General features: G+C 34.5%; 1 protein-coding gene across 1 annotated transcript in view; it reads left to right on the top strand.

The window, feature by feature from the left end:
• Positions 1–17,086, top strand: part of SLC16A7 (solute carrier family 16 member 7) — an 80,065-nt gene extending 62,979 nt beyond the window's left edge. The window contains exons 3-5 of the mRNA XM_062016988.1: positions 7,083–7,226; positions 8,788–9,600; positions 12,156–17,086. Of these exons, the coding sequence (XP_061872972.1) occupies positions 7,083–7,226; positions 8,788–9,600; positions 12,156–12,427 (1,229 nt within the window). The 3' untranslated portion in view covers positions 12,428–17,086. The remainder of the gene's footprint in view (positions 1–7,082; positions 7,227–8,787; positions 9,601–12,155) is intronic.
• The last annotated feature ends 1,647 nt before the right edge of the window (positions 17,087–18,733 follow it).

Here is an 18,733-nt window from a genome sequence, read left to right as displayed (position 1 = left end):
TATTTACTAATATTTATGTATTAATATCATAGAATCATAGAACCATAGAATGGTAGGGATTAGAAGGGACCTTTAGACAACATCTAGTCCAATTGCCCTGCAGAAGCAGATTCACCTAGATCAGGTTGAACAGGAATGCGTCCAGGTAGGTCTTGAAGACCTCCAAGGAAGGAGACTCCACACCCTCCCTGAGCAGCCTGTGCCAGACTCCTGTGGGTTACCACACACACCATTACTGTATTTCTTATAAAAGTCCTAAGGACTATCTGAAGGTCAAATTAATCCTCATTAGTAAACAAAAGATAGAAACTTAATAGAATTCAAGTATCCTTCAGGACACAAGCGAGAATGTGTGCATTCAAGGTAATAACACTGAGGAAACGTAGTTAGAGGAGAGGAAGTGGTGAGCAAACTGTGATGGATGGTTGAACGACTGACTGTTCACTCCCCAGCATGCTGTGCTTTCAGCTGCTTGAGCTATCTTAACTCATAGTTTAGCAACCTTAACTCAGTGTTAGCCATTTCTTTTTGGTGTTATTTATTGCAACAGCATTGTTTTCCTCTTTGCTTTCTGTCAAGGCTACCATATTTTCTAGGTTTATAGAATCAGTGCAGCCAGTTGTAAATGTTACATGAAATGGAAAAAAATGCTGCCAAATGTGTTCCCAAGGAACTAGAGAGAAAGCTTTCCAATGATTCTTGAACTATGTTACCTTCATTGCTGTTACACAAACGTATAGGATGTCAGAAACACAGGTTACCATTCAAAGAAACATGATAAAGACACAAAAATTCTAATATTTTCAAATTTATTGATATTTTTGGCTGATTTTTTTCTGCCTGTCTTCTTTCAATGTCTGTTGAAAAGTACTAAAAATATTTAGGTTTTTGAACAAGAGGTAAAACCATCACAGAATGCTCAGTATTTTGACTCAGTCCTGCTTGAGAAAAGCAGAATATTTTTAATGCAATTTCCAACTTCATGAACATGTTTGAAACATTATCAGAATCAATTTCGAGTTGTTTTTCCTCCAAATACCAGAAATGACATTCCAATAGCAGTAACTAAGTACTTACATAAAGCATTTATGGTTGAAAGTGTTGTTTTACAGCAAAATATTGTGAATTCTTTGTCCAAGATCCAAGCAATATTAGCAAGTAGTTTCTCCTAATATTACTTTTTTGTACGAAACAGAAATAAAGAATAAAGCTGGTCTGGAAAGATCTCTGCATTAACTCTACAGAGCAGATGGCTGAAAATGTGCTTGTCTTTAAATCATTTGACTTGACAGAATGCAATCTACAGCATTGCATTAGTGCAACTTGAAATATTATTGCATTTATTTTCAACTTCTTTCAGCAATTCACTTTATTTAAATGAATGTATTGTTCAGACTGAGTCATTTCAGGTTGCTGTGAATCAATGACACTAGGAACACTGTATGACATTTTCAATATAAGTTTAAAAAATTATCTTAATATCATGATGATTCATCTGTAATTCCAGCCTAAAAATAATGCAGATAGAAAAATTAAAAGCATAAATGTAGTGGCTGTATGTGAAACAAATTACAGGTTTGAATGTTCTTTGATTACATCACTGTATTATAGCAGTGGGAAATCAAACCAGGACAAATACACTAAATACTGAAACCTAGGTTATATACTTTTAAAAGAAACTTTAATTCCTACAGTGAATATAGAGGACAGGCACAAGGATGACCTCACTATGACAATTATGACAGCTTGATAATGCTGCAAACAAATTCCTGCTGTTGTAACCATTCTGACTGGTTATACATGTAAGTTTCAGAACATTTTTTCATCCTGCACAGAAAGTGATGTCTGTTTATGAGAGAAATGTCTAAACTAAGTATATTTTATTTCAACATATTTTTAGTGAGAAAAAAAAATGATGGAAAGAGAAAATGCAGCAAGAATGCTAGTGTCCTGAATTCTCTTCCTCCTATAAATTAATGGAGTATACCTAATACATTTGGACTTATAAATGTTATTCTACCTGAGAGCTGAGTAAGTTATAGATTTTTTGCCAAATAAATCTTCTTTACTGTATTTCATGGCCTTAAAACTGATCTGTCTGTACTATTACCTCAAGGTATTATGAAATAGAAATATTGTTACCTTGTTTGCATTCTTTAAGCTTTTGGAGATACTAGATACAAAGTTTTTGCATTATCTCCAGATCATTTTTTGAAGTGTATATTTTCTTAGGACTGAGAAAAGCAAATAAATACATATATGTTTGTATATGAATGTGTGTGTATCTATGAGAATATAATTATATGAGAAAGAATATTAAGTTTTTATTCTTTTACACAAAAATAGCAAGCATTACATCTCTTTAAAATGTAAAATTGTAAAAAAAAATGTTCAAGTTGTGTTTAAACCCTATTAGCATAATAAGCATCTTTTAAGGGGAAAAAGTGTTTATTTCCTCAAACATCTGCTTTTTAAATCTATTTATTGTTCAGTTATGTAGTCTTTTTTTTATTGCTTTTAATTTCCAACAGTATGGCTTAACAGAGGAAGGAGCATTTAACTGATGACAGAAAGTTAAACTTGGAAGTGAGAGGAAAATATGGATTATTGCTAACTTTTATTATAAGAGTGAATTCATCTAGTTTGTAAGCAATCTTTCTTTTCTGAGAGGTCTTGATATTCACTGAAGACCAGTGAAAGCAACTTTGTCCTCATATTTTGCACAATTCAAATGTGTAAGTGAATGTTCTTCTGAGCCATCAGAATGTAGGTATCACATTGTTATAGGCTTTGTATAAAACATCCTAAACAGTTCCCTAATGAGTGTGCCAGTCACTGCTCATGTAACTTAAAATAATTTCACCATCTTTCCCATTACATATGATGAAGATTGCAAAAATCTACTATTTTTTCTTTTCATCTAAAGCATTTATGTTCTGCCACACAATCCTTTCTGAAAATGTTCTTCAGTGGCACCACTTACAGTTGCTGCCTTATATCCTCTAAACAATCTGATCATTTGCCTCAAACAGAAAGATATAAAACACAAATGCAGCCAGGAGACTGTTAGCATATTATGATAATGATCTTAAATTTGGTTTAGGGAGTGTATAGTCTTTTGTGTCTGATGGTTTGTAGGTGCTAAGGGAGACATCAGAGTAGACATTCTTGTGGGCTTCCTGACTTAACAACTGTTATGTAGTTACTTGAGAAAGTATACTCAGAGATCTATCAGTCCTTTAATGCATTAATGTATAGCCTGATTTTGGCAATGTTAACAGTACTTAATCCTCCTTCTGATAAAAAGTAAAAAATATGCAAGGACTATAGATATATGTTGGCATGTGAATATTGCTTAAATAATTTAAGGAGCTGTTAGACGTGAAGTGAAATTTGTGCATGGCTATAAAATATATGATGGCAGGTAAACAACTGGAATTTATGTAGATTCATATACATTAAGGTATGAATATGCATTATTTTATGACACTCCAAAACCAAGTATACACACAGATGTCAGAAGAAAATATTTAACCTGCTCATCAAATTGGAAGGGTTAAGAGTTAACTTTATCAAATATTGAACACTTGATATTTCCCACATGCACACAATTTAAATCAAAATACTAGAATATGCTAAAAGAAAACTAAAATTAAATGGAATTGTGGTGGTAAATATGCATCATTAATGTAAAGTAAATAAAAAGAACATTATGTGTAAAGGAATTTTAAATTCATAATACATTCTGGCTTTGGGTCATTTGAAAGTAAGGATCTCAAACTCATCAATTTTGTCTTTCCTCTGGTGTCTTCATTCACTACCTACCTAAGTTTTTATATCTGTATTTGACTTCAGCTAACAGGTCTTATGGTGAAGCTAACGTTGCATGCTTTCTTCTGGAGAGCTGTAACTTACAGTCTGGCCTAACTGGCACAGTTCAGATCTGCAGAAATGCAGTTTTCTTTTTCTTGATAAGAGACTGAAACATGATTTCCCTTGAAGGAAAAAGAAACTTGCTATTTCTGTATAACCTCCAAAACCCACAACAAACCAAAACCAAACCTCTCCACCAAAGCATCAAACAAACAAGAATGTTGCTCATTTTCCTGTCCTACAAGAGAAGGAAAGAAGGATTGATGGAACAGTATTAAAGAGTATTAATATTATAGTCAGTATGCTTTTGGGGTTAATATTGCAGCAGGTCCTTGGTCATGGTTGAAAAACTTTGTCAATCCTGCGCAATGCTGTGATTTTGATCCATAATTTATTTTAAATCGTAACAATACTGCAAGATTCCACAACAATCTTTTTTCATGCCATTCCTCTCTCTCCAGCACTTGATGTGTGGATTTACCTTGTGGTTTTTTATTTGGTCTCACACCTATCCTTCTGACTTTTCACGCTGTCTTTATTTAAGGAGAAAAGAAACAGATTGCTAAGAGGACTATCTACCTCATACATATTTATGTAAAAGTACAATTCAAGGTGCTGCCTGTAGTGAATAAATCTGTAAATTGCATGGTCAAATGTTTACTAGCTATGATGCCTCTTTCCTACATTTTTTTCTATGGATCAGCAAGGGAACATTTTAAGGGAGTATTTTAAGTAATATTTATTACAGCAGTAAGTTGGGGGATGTCAGAATGTTAACACTAAACAAATTATTCAATTTTGTAAAAATTTCCATCTCATCACAGAAGAAAGAATTAGAAAACCATTTTTTAAATAATTCTTTTATATCTTTGAAGTGAAACACTCTTACTGTGTTATTAATGATAACAAATCTCTTTTTTTTTTCAGAAAATTGCCTTAGATTTAAAACACTTAAAAAAATATAAATATTACTTGATACTGGGATGAAACTTTTTGCTTTGAGTTAAACAAAGAATTCCAGTTAAAAGGATTTGTTTTTTTTTTTTTTTAACCCAGAGAAAATACTTGCATTTTTAACGTATTTCAAAAGGGCCGGTTTTCTAATTCAAATGTTAGAAAAACTACTGATTTTCCAAACATAACTCAAAACAATTGTGATTGAAGTTATGCTTCAGCATAGTTAGGAGAAATAATCATGTTGTATTTGTGAAGTGCTTGGAGTATAATTTGTCCGTCCTTAATGTTTCACTGCTTTCACCATATGGCCTCAAAGGAGAAGGTCATCTCATCACTGTTCTTAGTGTTTACCTCCAAGTGGAAATAAAAAAGTGTTAGGTATGTCATATGCTGTAAGTGAAATGGTTTAGTGTTTTATATGAGATTTAAAGTCTTTTAATAATCTCTGGGCTGTTGTCTATTTGGACAGGAATTCCATGCTGTTTAGGTCTGTTGGTTTCAATATATGGTTATGCTTAAGCTGCAGTTCAGTGAGAAGCAGAGCCTGATACCCTATGCCTAAAGGTCTCTAAGATGATTCCTAATGCCTTCAGTTTGCACATCCTTTACCTTCTCAGTAAAATATCCAACCTGTTTATTCTCTAGTCCCCCACCTACGTTGATACAGCATGATACATCTGTCTGAGCAAGAAAATAGATCACTTTAACTGGTCAAAAGCTGAGTGTATTGACTAGTGTCTGTGCTGCCAAGATAGATAGCATGTAGGAGCTTCCCTAGATTACATGGGACCCAAGCTATTTAGCGAATGCACAAGCCAGAAGATCTAAACATCAATCAAATCTTTCATTTTAAGTCAAGTTAATTTCAAACTGACCTCTGGATTCACAAGCTATCAGAAAAGATGGGCAGGCGCAAGGCAGCACTATTGTAGCATCTTATTTCCATAAGAAAGCAAGCTAAAATTTGATCTTTTGAAATATGCTTAAGACTTTTGTACTTGATATGCAACTAATTATTAATACTTACAGTACATCCATAATAATACTTTACATATTTAAGGTAATGCAAATAGTGGAATTTAAAATAACACTGTACTTATGAAAATACATTTTAAAATTTGATCGGATTTGGCTTTTTCACATCATGACATTTCTGGCAGTTATTCCTTTAGATACTTATAAAAAGACTTAAAATTGTTACTAGCAGAGTGAATGATTTGCAGTGAAATCAAATTCAGAGCTTGGCATTCCAATTATGCCAGCTGCCTGCTATATCTTGAGTTTGAAATTTATTGCTTTTTATTATGAGTTTTTTTGGTTGGTGTTGGTTTTGAATTGGCTAAGTTCACTTATTGCAAACGCAAGACTGTTCATAATGGTTTGGGCCAAAAATAGTACAGTCAGATGGTCCACAGGTTTACCTAAAGAGCTTTGACAACCTCTTAATCTTGATATGTAGCACACCATCTATTCTAGCCATGGTCGTTTAAAAAACATATAATGCATGTCATGCTAAATTGCACACTAGCTGTTTGTTTAGTATAGATGTAATTACACCATAAACTGAATTGCAGTTGAAACTGGAAAATGGACCTGTAGCAATATTTTCAAAGTTTATAGGTCTTTTAAGCTAAACCACATCTTAGATTTTCCCAGACAATCTATAGTCATCTTACTGCCCATTAACACTCCTTTCTGGATGAACTAAGGGAAAATGAGCCTCAGGGGCCAGACATTTACATTCTGAATTTACAATAGTTTTAAGTCTGTGTGTAGTTTTAAGTAGGGGTCCAGGACAGTATTAAGGTCAGTATTAATGTGTTAAGGTAATTATTAATACTGCAGTATTAAAGTCAGTTATTAGTTTGCTTGCCTGGAGATTCCTCCTGCTCCTCGAGCTTAGATATCTGTCTCGTGCTTGAAATTCTTCAGTCCTTGCACTTTCAAAACTTCCACTGATCTCAGTATTGATTGCCTGTGAACTGTAACAATCCTTCTTACTTGTCTGATATCTTTAACCTTTTTATCCATCTCCATGACTAATCAATATTTATATTGTCATGGAGGCAATATATCCACATCCACGCTCATGTGTCTGCAAACTCAAGAGTGTGTTTATAGGAAAAATTATTACAGAAACAGCTCACATTTTCTGGGATGGAAGAGGAAAGCATTCCAATATATCCTAAACACAATGACATGTATAGTGGATTTACCTGTTACCTGTTAATGTATTTTCTTTCTACCAACAGGTCCCATAAGCAGCATTTTGGTGAACAAGTATGGTAGCCGGCCTGTCATGATAGCAGGAGGTATCCTGTGTTCATTTGGAATGATTGCCTCCTCATTCTGCAATAGCGTCTTGGAACTTTATCTCTGTATAGGTGTTGTTGGAGGTGAGAGTCCTTTTTAAAATTTATTACTATACTATAGTATTGTGTGGTATTTCTCTTGCTCTCCTACCAATGAATCTTACTGATCAAGAACCCACAATTCAAGGCATTGTTACAAGAAAGTAGCAAAATCAGTTGATTTCAGCTACGTGAACTATCTAATCCTTTAAATTAGCTGATATGATGTTAAATTATTTATCAGGATATTTCAGGAACAACTGATGATTTTATTCAGTAAATGCTGTATGTATGCACTGTTCCACACTGTACCATAATTATGGTATAAAAGTCGATTGGCTCATGACAGCACTTATTACAGTCATTTGTGTAGAACTTCACATTCATTGTTTTAGCTTTCAATCATGTTGCACTTCCAATAGGATGGCAGAGGCTAGCAGAATTCTAGTAAAAATGTGAAAGATAGTACCAGCTTTCTGTACATTTGTACATACACTCTCACAGAAACGTATAACAACTTTCAGTTCAGTACCTTTCTGTTAAAAATCCACCAGGGTCAATCGCTAAATAAAATTGTTCATATATCATCAAAGGCCTGGATATTGCTTAAGACAATGAACTAAAATGATCATAAAGCCAGTAAATGGAGTAATCTCCTTATTAAAAGTTATGCATGTTTTTTTCAAACTACCTCCTCAGAATAAGGCAGACAAATGACTTGAAATATTGGCAGGTAATAAATGAATGAGACAACGTATCTTCCTACATTCAAGCTCATCTTTATGTTGGGACTAAAGGAGTCCTTCTTTCTTCAGTAATTATTTCTTAAAGCACTTTTTTTTTTACATCCTAAACTTGAGGCTTACTGAAACAATAAACTCAAGGTCCAGGAATGGAGAAGAAAACTTCTTCAGAGAAGAAAACTTCTCTCCTGTGCCATCCAGCAGAGACATAGCTACTTAGACCTTATTGCCCAGATGTCTTAATACAGCGAGAAGGCTTAGAGGTTCAGCTTACACACTCAGCTGATGTTTATGGATGATCCTCTACAACTCTTCCACTTTTAGTACTGACTTCCATACCTGGCGAAACGGAGTTGAATCTACTCCAAAATAGTCATTTTAGACTCTACTTTTGTACACAAATTTGATCTTAAGCAGGCTTGGAAACAAGAAATGAGAAGGTTTATGCATAAATACACCCTGCATTCATTGTAGCTGAGGTGTCATTTAATGACTTTTATGAAATGAGCCAACAGACAATTACATTATAGCTTAGTAAATACAAAAATGGTGAGTCAAGGCTCTAATACCATCATTCCTCTGTGATTCCTCTGTCTCTGTCATTGCTGGAACACAACAAGGAGTTTTGGCTTTTAATGCAGTACTGCAGGGGGAAATGGCAGAATGCCACTATGACACAGTGTTGGCATTATCATACATAGACAGCAATGATGCTGGATTTAATTCACTGGTATTAGTTGGTTTCTGTCTTCACTGGGAATCACTGAATTAGATACTGGTCATTTTAAAAATAACTTGAAAGAGATGGGATATGTTTTTCAGATCATGACCTGCAATAATACTGTCTTTTATGTATTGTTTAGGTCTGGGTTTAGCATTCAACTTACAGCCTGCCTTGACCATGATTGGAAAGTATTTCTATAAGAAGCGTCCCATTGCTAATGGACTGGCCATGGCTGGAAGTCCAGTGTTTCTGAGCACATTGGCACCTCTCAATCAATTCCTCTTTAATGCCTTTGGCTGGAAAGGAAGCTTTCTCATTCTAGGAGGACTTCTCTTGAACTGCTGCGTGGCTGGGTCACTTATGAGGCCCATTGGACCAAAAACAGTTGCTCCTGTGAAAAAAGATGTTGAAAAAGGCACCGGAGATTCTACCTTGCACAAAAACAACAAGAAGTCTTTTTGGCAAACTATAAATAAATATCTAGATCTATCCCTCTTCAAACACAGAGGGTTTCTGATCTATTTGTCTGGAAATGTCATTATGTTTGTTGGTTTCTTTGCCCCAATAGTATTCTTGGCTCCTTATGCTAAGCACAAGGGAATTGATGAATATTCAGCCGCTTTTTTACTGTCCATCTTAGCCTTCGTAGACATGTTTGCTAGGCCTTCAATGGGACTTGTAGCAAACTCCAAGTTTATCCGGCCAAAGATTCAGTATTTTTTTAGTTTTGCTGTCTTGTACAATGGCATCTGTCATATCTTGTGCCCTCTGGCATCAAATTACACTGGCTTGGTCATATATGCTGTATTTTTTGGATTTGCTTTTGGAATGGTTAGCAGTGTTCTTTTTGAGACATTGATGGACCTCGTTGGGGCTGCCAGATTTTCCAGTGCGGTTGGACTTGTCACCATTGTGGAATGTTGCCCTGTGCTCATAGGCCCTCCTCTAGGAGGTAGGAATCTCTTTTATTCATTTTTTTTTTCCAGATATTACAGTGTAATTTAGCACCGAGTCTTGCAATTTAGGGCTGAATTAATACAAACGTTGTTCTTAATGTTATTTAAAGTTCTCATTGTGACTAGGAATGTACTGTGGTAGCAGTGCACTGCACTGATCATCTTTTGACTGCAGAGCTGCAGATCTACAAGCATACATCGTATGCATGTGCAATAGATAGTTTAAGAGCCTATGTCTACAGTCCCATAAATCCTGGTGATAAATGTATGTTTTCCTGATAGCACGTAGTGCAAACTTTGAAAGCTTGATTTACCTGTATTCAGCTCTGATACAGTTCTTACTGTCTGGAATTGGTTGAATATACTAGTCAGTTTTTATGAAAGTCTCACAGAGCAGATTAGAGTTTCTCTAACCTTAGTGTCAGCTAGAGGAGCATTCACTTAAATTTAAAATAACAGCTTTAGTTTGTATAAATGGACAAGATTAACATTTCCAGAGAGAAGAAACCAGCAAGGAGGTGCAAGAAAGGACAAGGGCATGCTCAGCAACCTAGGCAGGGTGCACACCTGGTGGGCTTCCAACATGGTGCTGTGAAGTGTTGTGCCCTGGCACGATTTCGCACCACAGCCCTCCTTGCAACCAGTCCTTTAGCTTTTTTCTATAGCCGACAGATAAGTGTAAGGCAATTTGAAGTGTAAACTGACTGAAAGATGGTAACATTGCCAACTTCACTCTTTTAAGAGGGGCTTGAAGAGACCGTAGATGTAGAGCTTGGACTATATCCAAAACTTCAAAACTTTTTGGGCTTCTAGCGACAAAAATAATGAAGTGTTATCTAAAGTATTTTTTGTTTACTAGCTTTTTAGTCAGTACTTAGTAATGCTGTTAGCAAGTTTTGTGTTCTTAAGGTTTTTGGTGACAGAGAAAAAAAAATAGATGCTCAAATCTTATTGAAAAATAATGGTTACATACGTGTATGTTGCACTGTAAGCCCAATAATATGAAAATATAGTGAGATTGACAGCCGTATGAACGTACATTCTACTAACATGAGCAGTGCTACAGGAGTGAGCAACATTATGTCTGCCTAAACCCATTTATACATATTGAAGTATTTTAAGGATTACTGTCAGTGTTTCTATGAAAACAGCATTGTTGAGTGAAATTTTAACTATGCCAAAACAATTCCACTCACGTCATGGAATAATACTTATACAAGGAAATGTTTATAGTCCTTAAGATATTCCGTATTTCCCTCATCTTTTAACATCCAAATTCATTTTGGTAACGGCAGGACAAAAGACTCTTTTCACACAGACTCTTCCTCTGCCACCTAGTGGGGGGCCTGTGGCTGCTGGACTGCAGCCTTTTCCATCAGGTCCTGACATCAGTATCAGTATTAACTCTAAAGATAGTAAATCTAATATTAGTGGAACAATGGCATATGCAACTATTTATTTTTCAGTAAATCAGCTTCACTGGAGTTTTGAAAAGCATGTGTTTGTTCTATAACTGTATGAATAATTGATTTATCTTGTTACATGAAGACAGCAAAGGAGATGAGCACAGGGAGAAGCTGAATTCCAGTTTTTACTCTTTAATATCTTTTTAGATACTATGCTGAAGATATTTTAGTGCAGAATTTCATTTATAAATCTATTCATTGATAAAAAACAATCAATTGTATTTTTTACACTAATATGTGAATTATATACTTGCAAAGCTACTTGACTTTTTCCTAATACTTAACTTGTGAAATAAAGAAAAGACTAAAATAATTGGATGGCTTGTAAACTTGTATTGGGTGAATAGGCTAGAATTATGTCTCCAACCTAGTAAAAACATCAAATACATACTAAATTCAAGTGCCCAGGTTATTCTTTGGATTTCACCCATAGTGTAGCAGAGTTTAGAGCTAAATACTTGGATATGTACAAATGTTGATTTGGGACTTGGAAAAATTTAGAAAGAATGGCTCACAAAGTGGAAGAACAGTTGTATTTTATTTTCCTTGTCATGAACAAATTAATCCCAGAAGTGTGGAAGTAATTTTTCAGGTACAGGCTTCATAGTTTAAAACTCAGTTAAGCACTATAGCTGAAGGGACAAGCTTTTGTGTGTCTTTGAGCAGTCATAGGAAAGTAAAAATGAAAAGCAGGCAGTTGATGTACGCTGACAGCAGCCTAAAAAAGTGTCAGATAGTAAGATAATCACTTCAAAACAGTAGGAAACCAAATTAGGAAGTGAATAAAATAATACGGCAATGAAAGAATGAAAATGAAAGATCTAAAAATCTCTGCCATTATTTGTTAAGCTTTACTTCATTCTTCAATATTTTTTCAGTGGTTCCAATGACAATTGCTACTTTGAGTAATACAGATTTTCTTAGAGTTCCACTATATATGTTAGATACTTTGAACACGTTGAAAATGCTTTTTTCCTCCAACTTCAAACACAAGAAATACATATATATTTCTCCTAGGGAAAGATCTGGACTGTATTTGGTATCCAAATACTAAAGAGTTTTCTCTTCTTTTCTTTTTATTTCAGGTTGGTTAGTGGATGTTACTGGTGAATATCAGTACATGTATTTTGTCTGCGGAGTGATTGTGATTGTCGCCAGTATCTGGTTGTTCATTGGCAATGCCATTAACTACAGGCTTTTGGCAAAAGAAAAGAAGTTAGAAGATGAGAAGCAGAATGCCCAGAAGAATGCTGACTCAAAGGAAGCAGAACCATTAACAAACAATGAAAATGAGGATGCTGCCTACAGAGCTGATAAAGCTCTTGAAGATCCTTCAGAAAGAGAAACTAATATTTAATCTACAATATAGCTCAGAAGGCAAAATGTATGACTTCCACAAGAAATATGTCTTCAAGGCACAAGCCAGGTTTTGTGGTAATAATGATCAGTCACAAAATGGGATGGGAACAGATATTTACCCCGTGGCAAGACTCTAAATTAAATTACTATCCACGGTTTATTTATTTCAGTGATGCAAAATTGAGATTACAGAGGTAGTGACTCCATACAAATGAGTGCATCAGACTATGACTCTGAACAACCAAGAATCAGGTAAAACAGACTGTAAAGCCTTCCAATGAGTTTTGTTTCAAAACTACATCTAATGCAAAGTTATCTTCTACTCCTGCTTAGGAAGATACTTTGTGTTCGTCTTTAGAATATTGTTCTGTTGAAATAATCTGCCCAAACTGTACTTACAACTAATATTAACAAGAATATAAGCTCAAAGATTTGTTTCTAAAGAGACAGAGCACCTGAATGAAGCACGCTGAAACTTCTTTCTCTTTTGTATGCCCACTAGGTAAAAAAGATACATTATGTCTATATAAATAAATATAATTTGGATGTAAAAGTTAAGACTAGAAGACAAACAATTGGTGGGCACCATTTCCAAAATATAATAATCAGCAAAATTGCAATATATTCCAGAAGTGGTATCCTCCTGTGATAGCTGACTACATTGTACTTCGACGTGTACATTTGAACACAAATTATATTCAGACCTCACTAATTCAAACTAAGCTAAAATTTGCCTGTATATAAAAATATTTGAAACCAAGATTCATGTTGCTAATGAAAGCGGCAATTTGTTTGTTTGATTATGTATTCCTGTATGGCTGAAGGTTCTGATTTGACTGTGAAGTCTTCTTCCTAAAGGGAATAGATTCAGAACCTGCTGATGTTAAAAAGATACTAACCTTTGGCTTTTGTAGCCTGAATCAGTTTCATGGCAATGACTTCAAAGTAGATGCTTGGTTTTATTAGAAAGGCGTTAGTTGCTTGATGTTTACCTGAGAGGAGATTTAAGGTTTAACTTCCAATCTTTGCAGACAAGAAACTTCATAGTAGTTCTCACATCTCTTTTCCATGTATTTGGTGAAAAGTTACTTCTTTTTTTGTAATGCCTGTTCAAACAAAAAATGCTGCAAGGAACACTGACAGTGCCAGTCTGGAAGCTTTGTATTGACATGTCATTTTTGTGCAGAATATTTGGTTTTGTGTCTGCAGTTTCACACAGGCACTCATGGCAATGAAAATGTACACAATTGTTCCTCTTCCTTTAGGCAAAAGAAAACGTAAGTCTACAATTTTGCTTTGCAGAAATCATTTAGCACTGCACTTGAAAGCTAAAAGTGCAAAGCTTCTGAAGGTATTAAGTGAAAACATTCTGTTCTATTTGTAGGTGAGGAAAGGTGCTATTCATTCTGGAGAGATGCATATAAATGCCTGAGAAATTGTGAAAATGAAGGGTCTGATTCATTAAACATTTATGTGCTGTTTATGGCAGGATATACACATGCACTCTATTCCAGGAAAAGAATGTAATTTTCACCCTCTTTTAGCCCTCTTTTAGCTCTCAAAATATTGAAAATATATTGGACAGACAGCAAGCTGTGTTAAACAGACTGTGAAGCACCAATAACGAAAGGATGAAAAAAAGCAAACAAAACGAGTAAATGTTTCCTATCTAACAAATAGGGGAGCACTTTTAAGAAAGCCATTTCTTCATATGTATTCAGTATTACTATTTCCATTCTACTTCTAAAATTTTTGGTAGTGCTGGCTTCTGTTTTGCTGGGTTATCATCTTATATACTGTGAAGTTCCACAGTAATGCATGTAATGAATCTAGTTGCAGTGTGGTACAGAAATTAATACCGACTTTTTACATTATTACATTCAGGAAAACCAAACATCTTTTACAAGCCCTACAATTTGATAGGCACATCACCAACAAAATATGTGCATTTCAGAGTTTTGGGAGAAAATGCTAGACTAGAAAAGTGAACTGTGTAAAGGAGAATGAGTTAGTTTTAATAAATTTACAGTTCCTCTCCCAGCCTCCAGCTTCAGAGAATGAATAAATACATTGCACCTCCTTTCAAACCCTAGCCCTGCCAGCACCCCATGAGATAAATGCATTGCTCTCATTTTGGCTTTACAAACACACAGATTCCAGAATCTGTGAAGGCTCTACATGCCTGAAGCCAAGAAGTGATGAAGATTGTCATAGACACTAAGCTTTCATACAGTGAGGAATATCAGTTGTAAATACTAGATTGTGAAAGATGAAATGAAATTTTAGCTAAAGAGTAGTCATCAGGAACATCACTCTGCACTTGACAGCGAGTGATGGAAAGGTGATGAAAAATGATGAATGCAGAGGCTGAGCCAAAATGAATGAGGCAAAATTCTATGTGCGTTATTACCTCTTTGCTAAAACCAACATGAAGAACATGAGGTTGAAGACAACAAGAGTCAGCTTTTGACTTAAGTTTGTTAAAAGCTCCTGCTGAGTAAATAAAGGACTCAGGAAAAAAAAAATTAAAAAAGGCTCTCAGGAAACATGAAGGCAACCTACCTATTCTATGCAGGATCTCATAACGTGATGCAACATGGCATAGGAAATAAGGGAAGAACAAGGTTCCTCAATGCACAGACACATCTGACTATCAGTAACAAAAATTATGTTACTATAGCAGGAAAAGTAAAAAATTTATAAAACCATCACCCTTGGCAGAGTTAGTGATCTTTCCTCTCTGGTCAATCATGTTAGAAAATAATAGGAATAAAAGAGCTGCTTTACCAACACTCACTAATGTGCAACTTTTTATCCCATAAAGTAAATTGATGTAGCAGACAACTGGAGCAATATGTAGAACTAATTCAACTGAAACATTTCCTTGTACATCTTTCATTACTTTTCCTCTTAATACCAGCAACAGAATAAAACCCATCAGAATACTCTTGATATTATTAAATATTAAAGATGTTAAAATCCAGAGATGAATGAAGAAAATTGGAACCCATATCTATGCAAAAACTACCTGGAATTAAAAAACTGTGTCTTCCAAATAACAGATCCTAAAGGGATAATTACCTTCTATAGGTAGCTTTTATTTCTAAAAGTAATAATAATAATACATTGCCTTGAATCAACTCTGTACTGAGCAGCAAAGTAGCAAAATGAGTATAACTTGCCTTCAAACCCCTGAATATCACATTTACTTACTCTGAGCTGTAATTTGTACTGCAAATCATTTCATCGTTACATTTCTGCTTTCAGGGTGAGACTTAGGTATTTACCATCTTTCTAAATTCTGCTGGTTTAACTACCTTGCCCCCAATCTGGGCTGCTGCAGGGTGAAGACTAAAAGATGCCTCTCCCCTGCAATGAAGAAAGGTACTCTCAAATTTCAAGACATACCATGCATCTGTTATGCACTGTGGAGTCTGTAGTGTCTGTCAGTGCAAGCAAATCCTTGACTGATCTTAATCTCATTTATACTTACGTATACTTCATGCTTTTCATTTCTCTGCCATAATATCGCTATGCCTAATTATTATCTTGCTCTTAATTGATCAATCAAGAAAAATAATGCTAAAATTTTTAAGTCAGTAGGAAAGGGGATAAGATAAATAATATTTTTCTGATTTAACATCAAGTATAATTTCAAATAGTTTCAATGCACGCATCCACATACTTCTATCTCTTTAGGGTTTTTTTGACATCATACTCCCTAGTAGCTGGAGGATTTTTCTGTATTGCCCTTTCCAATTCAAGAGAAAGACTTCTCACCAATAATTCCCAGTAGCTTTTCAAGAATATATCAAGTGTTCATCCCTCCCACCTCTCCCCATTGAACTGTGATTGTTACCAGTTCTGTATTTCTATTAAGTTCACAGAAGCATCTTTTTATGTGAAATCCTGTAGTGTAAGTAGTAAGTCGACAATGCTTTTATTTCAAGAATATGATTTGTGAATAGTTTTGACAGAGTTAGGGAAAGTCTTATCTTCAAATTATTATTTTTTAAAACATATGTTCTCCTTATAAAATGAAGTTCAGCTTTACTTACTACTGAAGTGAATAGCAGCTATTTCAACAACATCATGATTCAAAATTCACTTGAATTTTAATGGTCTTTTTGCATAGCAGTATCCAGTGTGCTTAAAAAAACCCCCCACATTTGGCAGTGTGTACATAATTGTTTCTCCCAGAGAACTCTCATTTCTCTTGAAAGTTCCCCAACCCACCCCCCACCACATTCCTCATTTTGATGTAACATGAAGAATTTGGACCTGGAATGTAATGACTTTTGCTAAATGCTTTCTTGTTATTTGCTGTCTTCAAATGCCTAAGCAACATTTTTGACTTGGTACTTTAAGGTCTGTATGGTTGCAAGTATTAGTGGGGAGGTATTATTCAGATACATAATAAGCTACAGATGGAGCAGCCATCAGGATTTCACTAAACAAAGCCCATGACTATTTTTATAGATGGGCATGCTATAACTGATACTGACAATTTTGTCTGTAACACAGTCAAATCTAGGCAACTTTTGTTAGTTTCTCTATAGATGGCTATTTTTGTACTCACAGAGAGAAATATAATTTTAAAATAATTATTTTCAGAGATGATTATGAATTTTAACAAGGCTGTCTGGATTTTTTTGGGGGGTGAGTGCTTTTCTGATATTTCTGCATATAAATATTGAAAGTTTTCATGTTTTATCACCTTTCTGATTACAATTTACATGAGCATTGCTATGTAATTTCAACATAATTTGTGTGTTGTTTGGCATTTCAAATTTTTCTTATCATCTACCTCTCAATTGAAATGTGGAGACTTGTATAACGTTGGAAGAATACAATTAACAAAGTGCATAATGATAAAACCTTTATAGACTATTAGAAAGTCTCTCAAATATTTGAAGATACTTACAGTTGTTTTTACAGCAGTGCATATTTGTGACCAAATTCTTTGTATCAGTTGGCATAGCTTTATTAAGTCTAAAGACTTAACCCAAAATGGTGTAAGTTTCTATGTGACTGAACTGATATAAAACCTAAACACGTCACTTAGATATCCAAAGTCTATTGCTCTTTCTGTTAGATGTTGACTCTTCTTTTATGTTTGTTCTGGTTTTAGTCTCCATTTCTACATGGAATTAAATGGAAGCATTACATAGTTAAGACATCCAAATAGTTAAAAAAAAATTACAGAACACCTTGCATTTTGCGTCCCTGGGGGGAAAAAAAAAGTTTCTTTGTTTTAGAAATAATGCAGAATTTTAGTATGCTTTCCCTTTTGTGGGGAAGTTGAGGGAGAGAGTCACAAAATGTTGGATTTGGGGCAAGAATTCTTCATGTGCTCTTTACAAAATCATAGATAAATGTTTCTTTAAGATAATCTTCTTTTTAGTCTGCAAACCATCCTTGCCTTCTAGAAACTAGTACAAACTCCACTGAAGCCAACATTAAAAACCATATCAAAGGTTTTTATCAGAAATTGGAGATGATGTGGCTTTGGTGGAGGCTTCAGCCTTATTTTCTCCATAGCAAGCCTCAGGAGTATCAGATATTACATAGCAAATGCAGGATTTGTTGCAACTGGCAAATTTAGCTGTGCCTGCATAATATTCCTAGTCCTTCAGTCTCTGAATTAACGCACAATATGTATGATTTTAATAGTCAATGTAAATAACAAAAACTCCCACACCATGAACTCTGAATGTAGTTTATAAAATATAGACGATAACTTTAAATAAATATCCAAACAAATCTGTTTAACCTCAAAGGAAATTATATATTTCCTTTCAAGCCTTCCTTCAACAGTTTATAATCTTCGTTTTTCTTATTCCCAGAGAAAATGGTGTATGTCATTTGAGAATGTATATATAAATATATATAAGGGAATATATATACATATGTGTGTATGTGTGTATATATGTATTCCTCTATATATAAAACTCTAATTTATTATATATATTTATATACATAATAAATATATATAATGTTTTAGAGTAAATTGCATACTGTGCCTGATAAAACATATTTGTAAGCAAATAAAAGACTTCATCAAATGACAGAAAAATTCAAAGGTTTTCTGTTAGAGTATACTTTATTATCATTCAGTTTCTGCTGGTTTTATTTATAGTAGAAATTCATTCAGAAAATTGCAATATTACATAACATTTGTATTTCAGTCATGATTCAGTTCAAAGTGGCCTAAGATCATGGAAAAAAAATATTATTGTTATACTGTAAAACCTACATTATTAGTGATGGAGTTGATTGGATGTTTTTACTGTGAAAGTATTAA

The sequence above is a fragment of the Colius striatus genome, chromosome 1 (assembly GCF_028858725.1).
Source record: "Colius striatus isolate bColStr4 chromosome 1, bColStr4.1.hap1, whole genome shotgun sequence".
Lineage (NCBI taxonomy): Eukaryota > Metazoa > Chordata > Aves > Coliiformes > Coliidae > Colius > Colius striatus.
The sequence above is the reverse complement of the archived record's forward strand: the minus strand, read 5'-3'. Positions and strand labels throughout refer to the sequence as shown.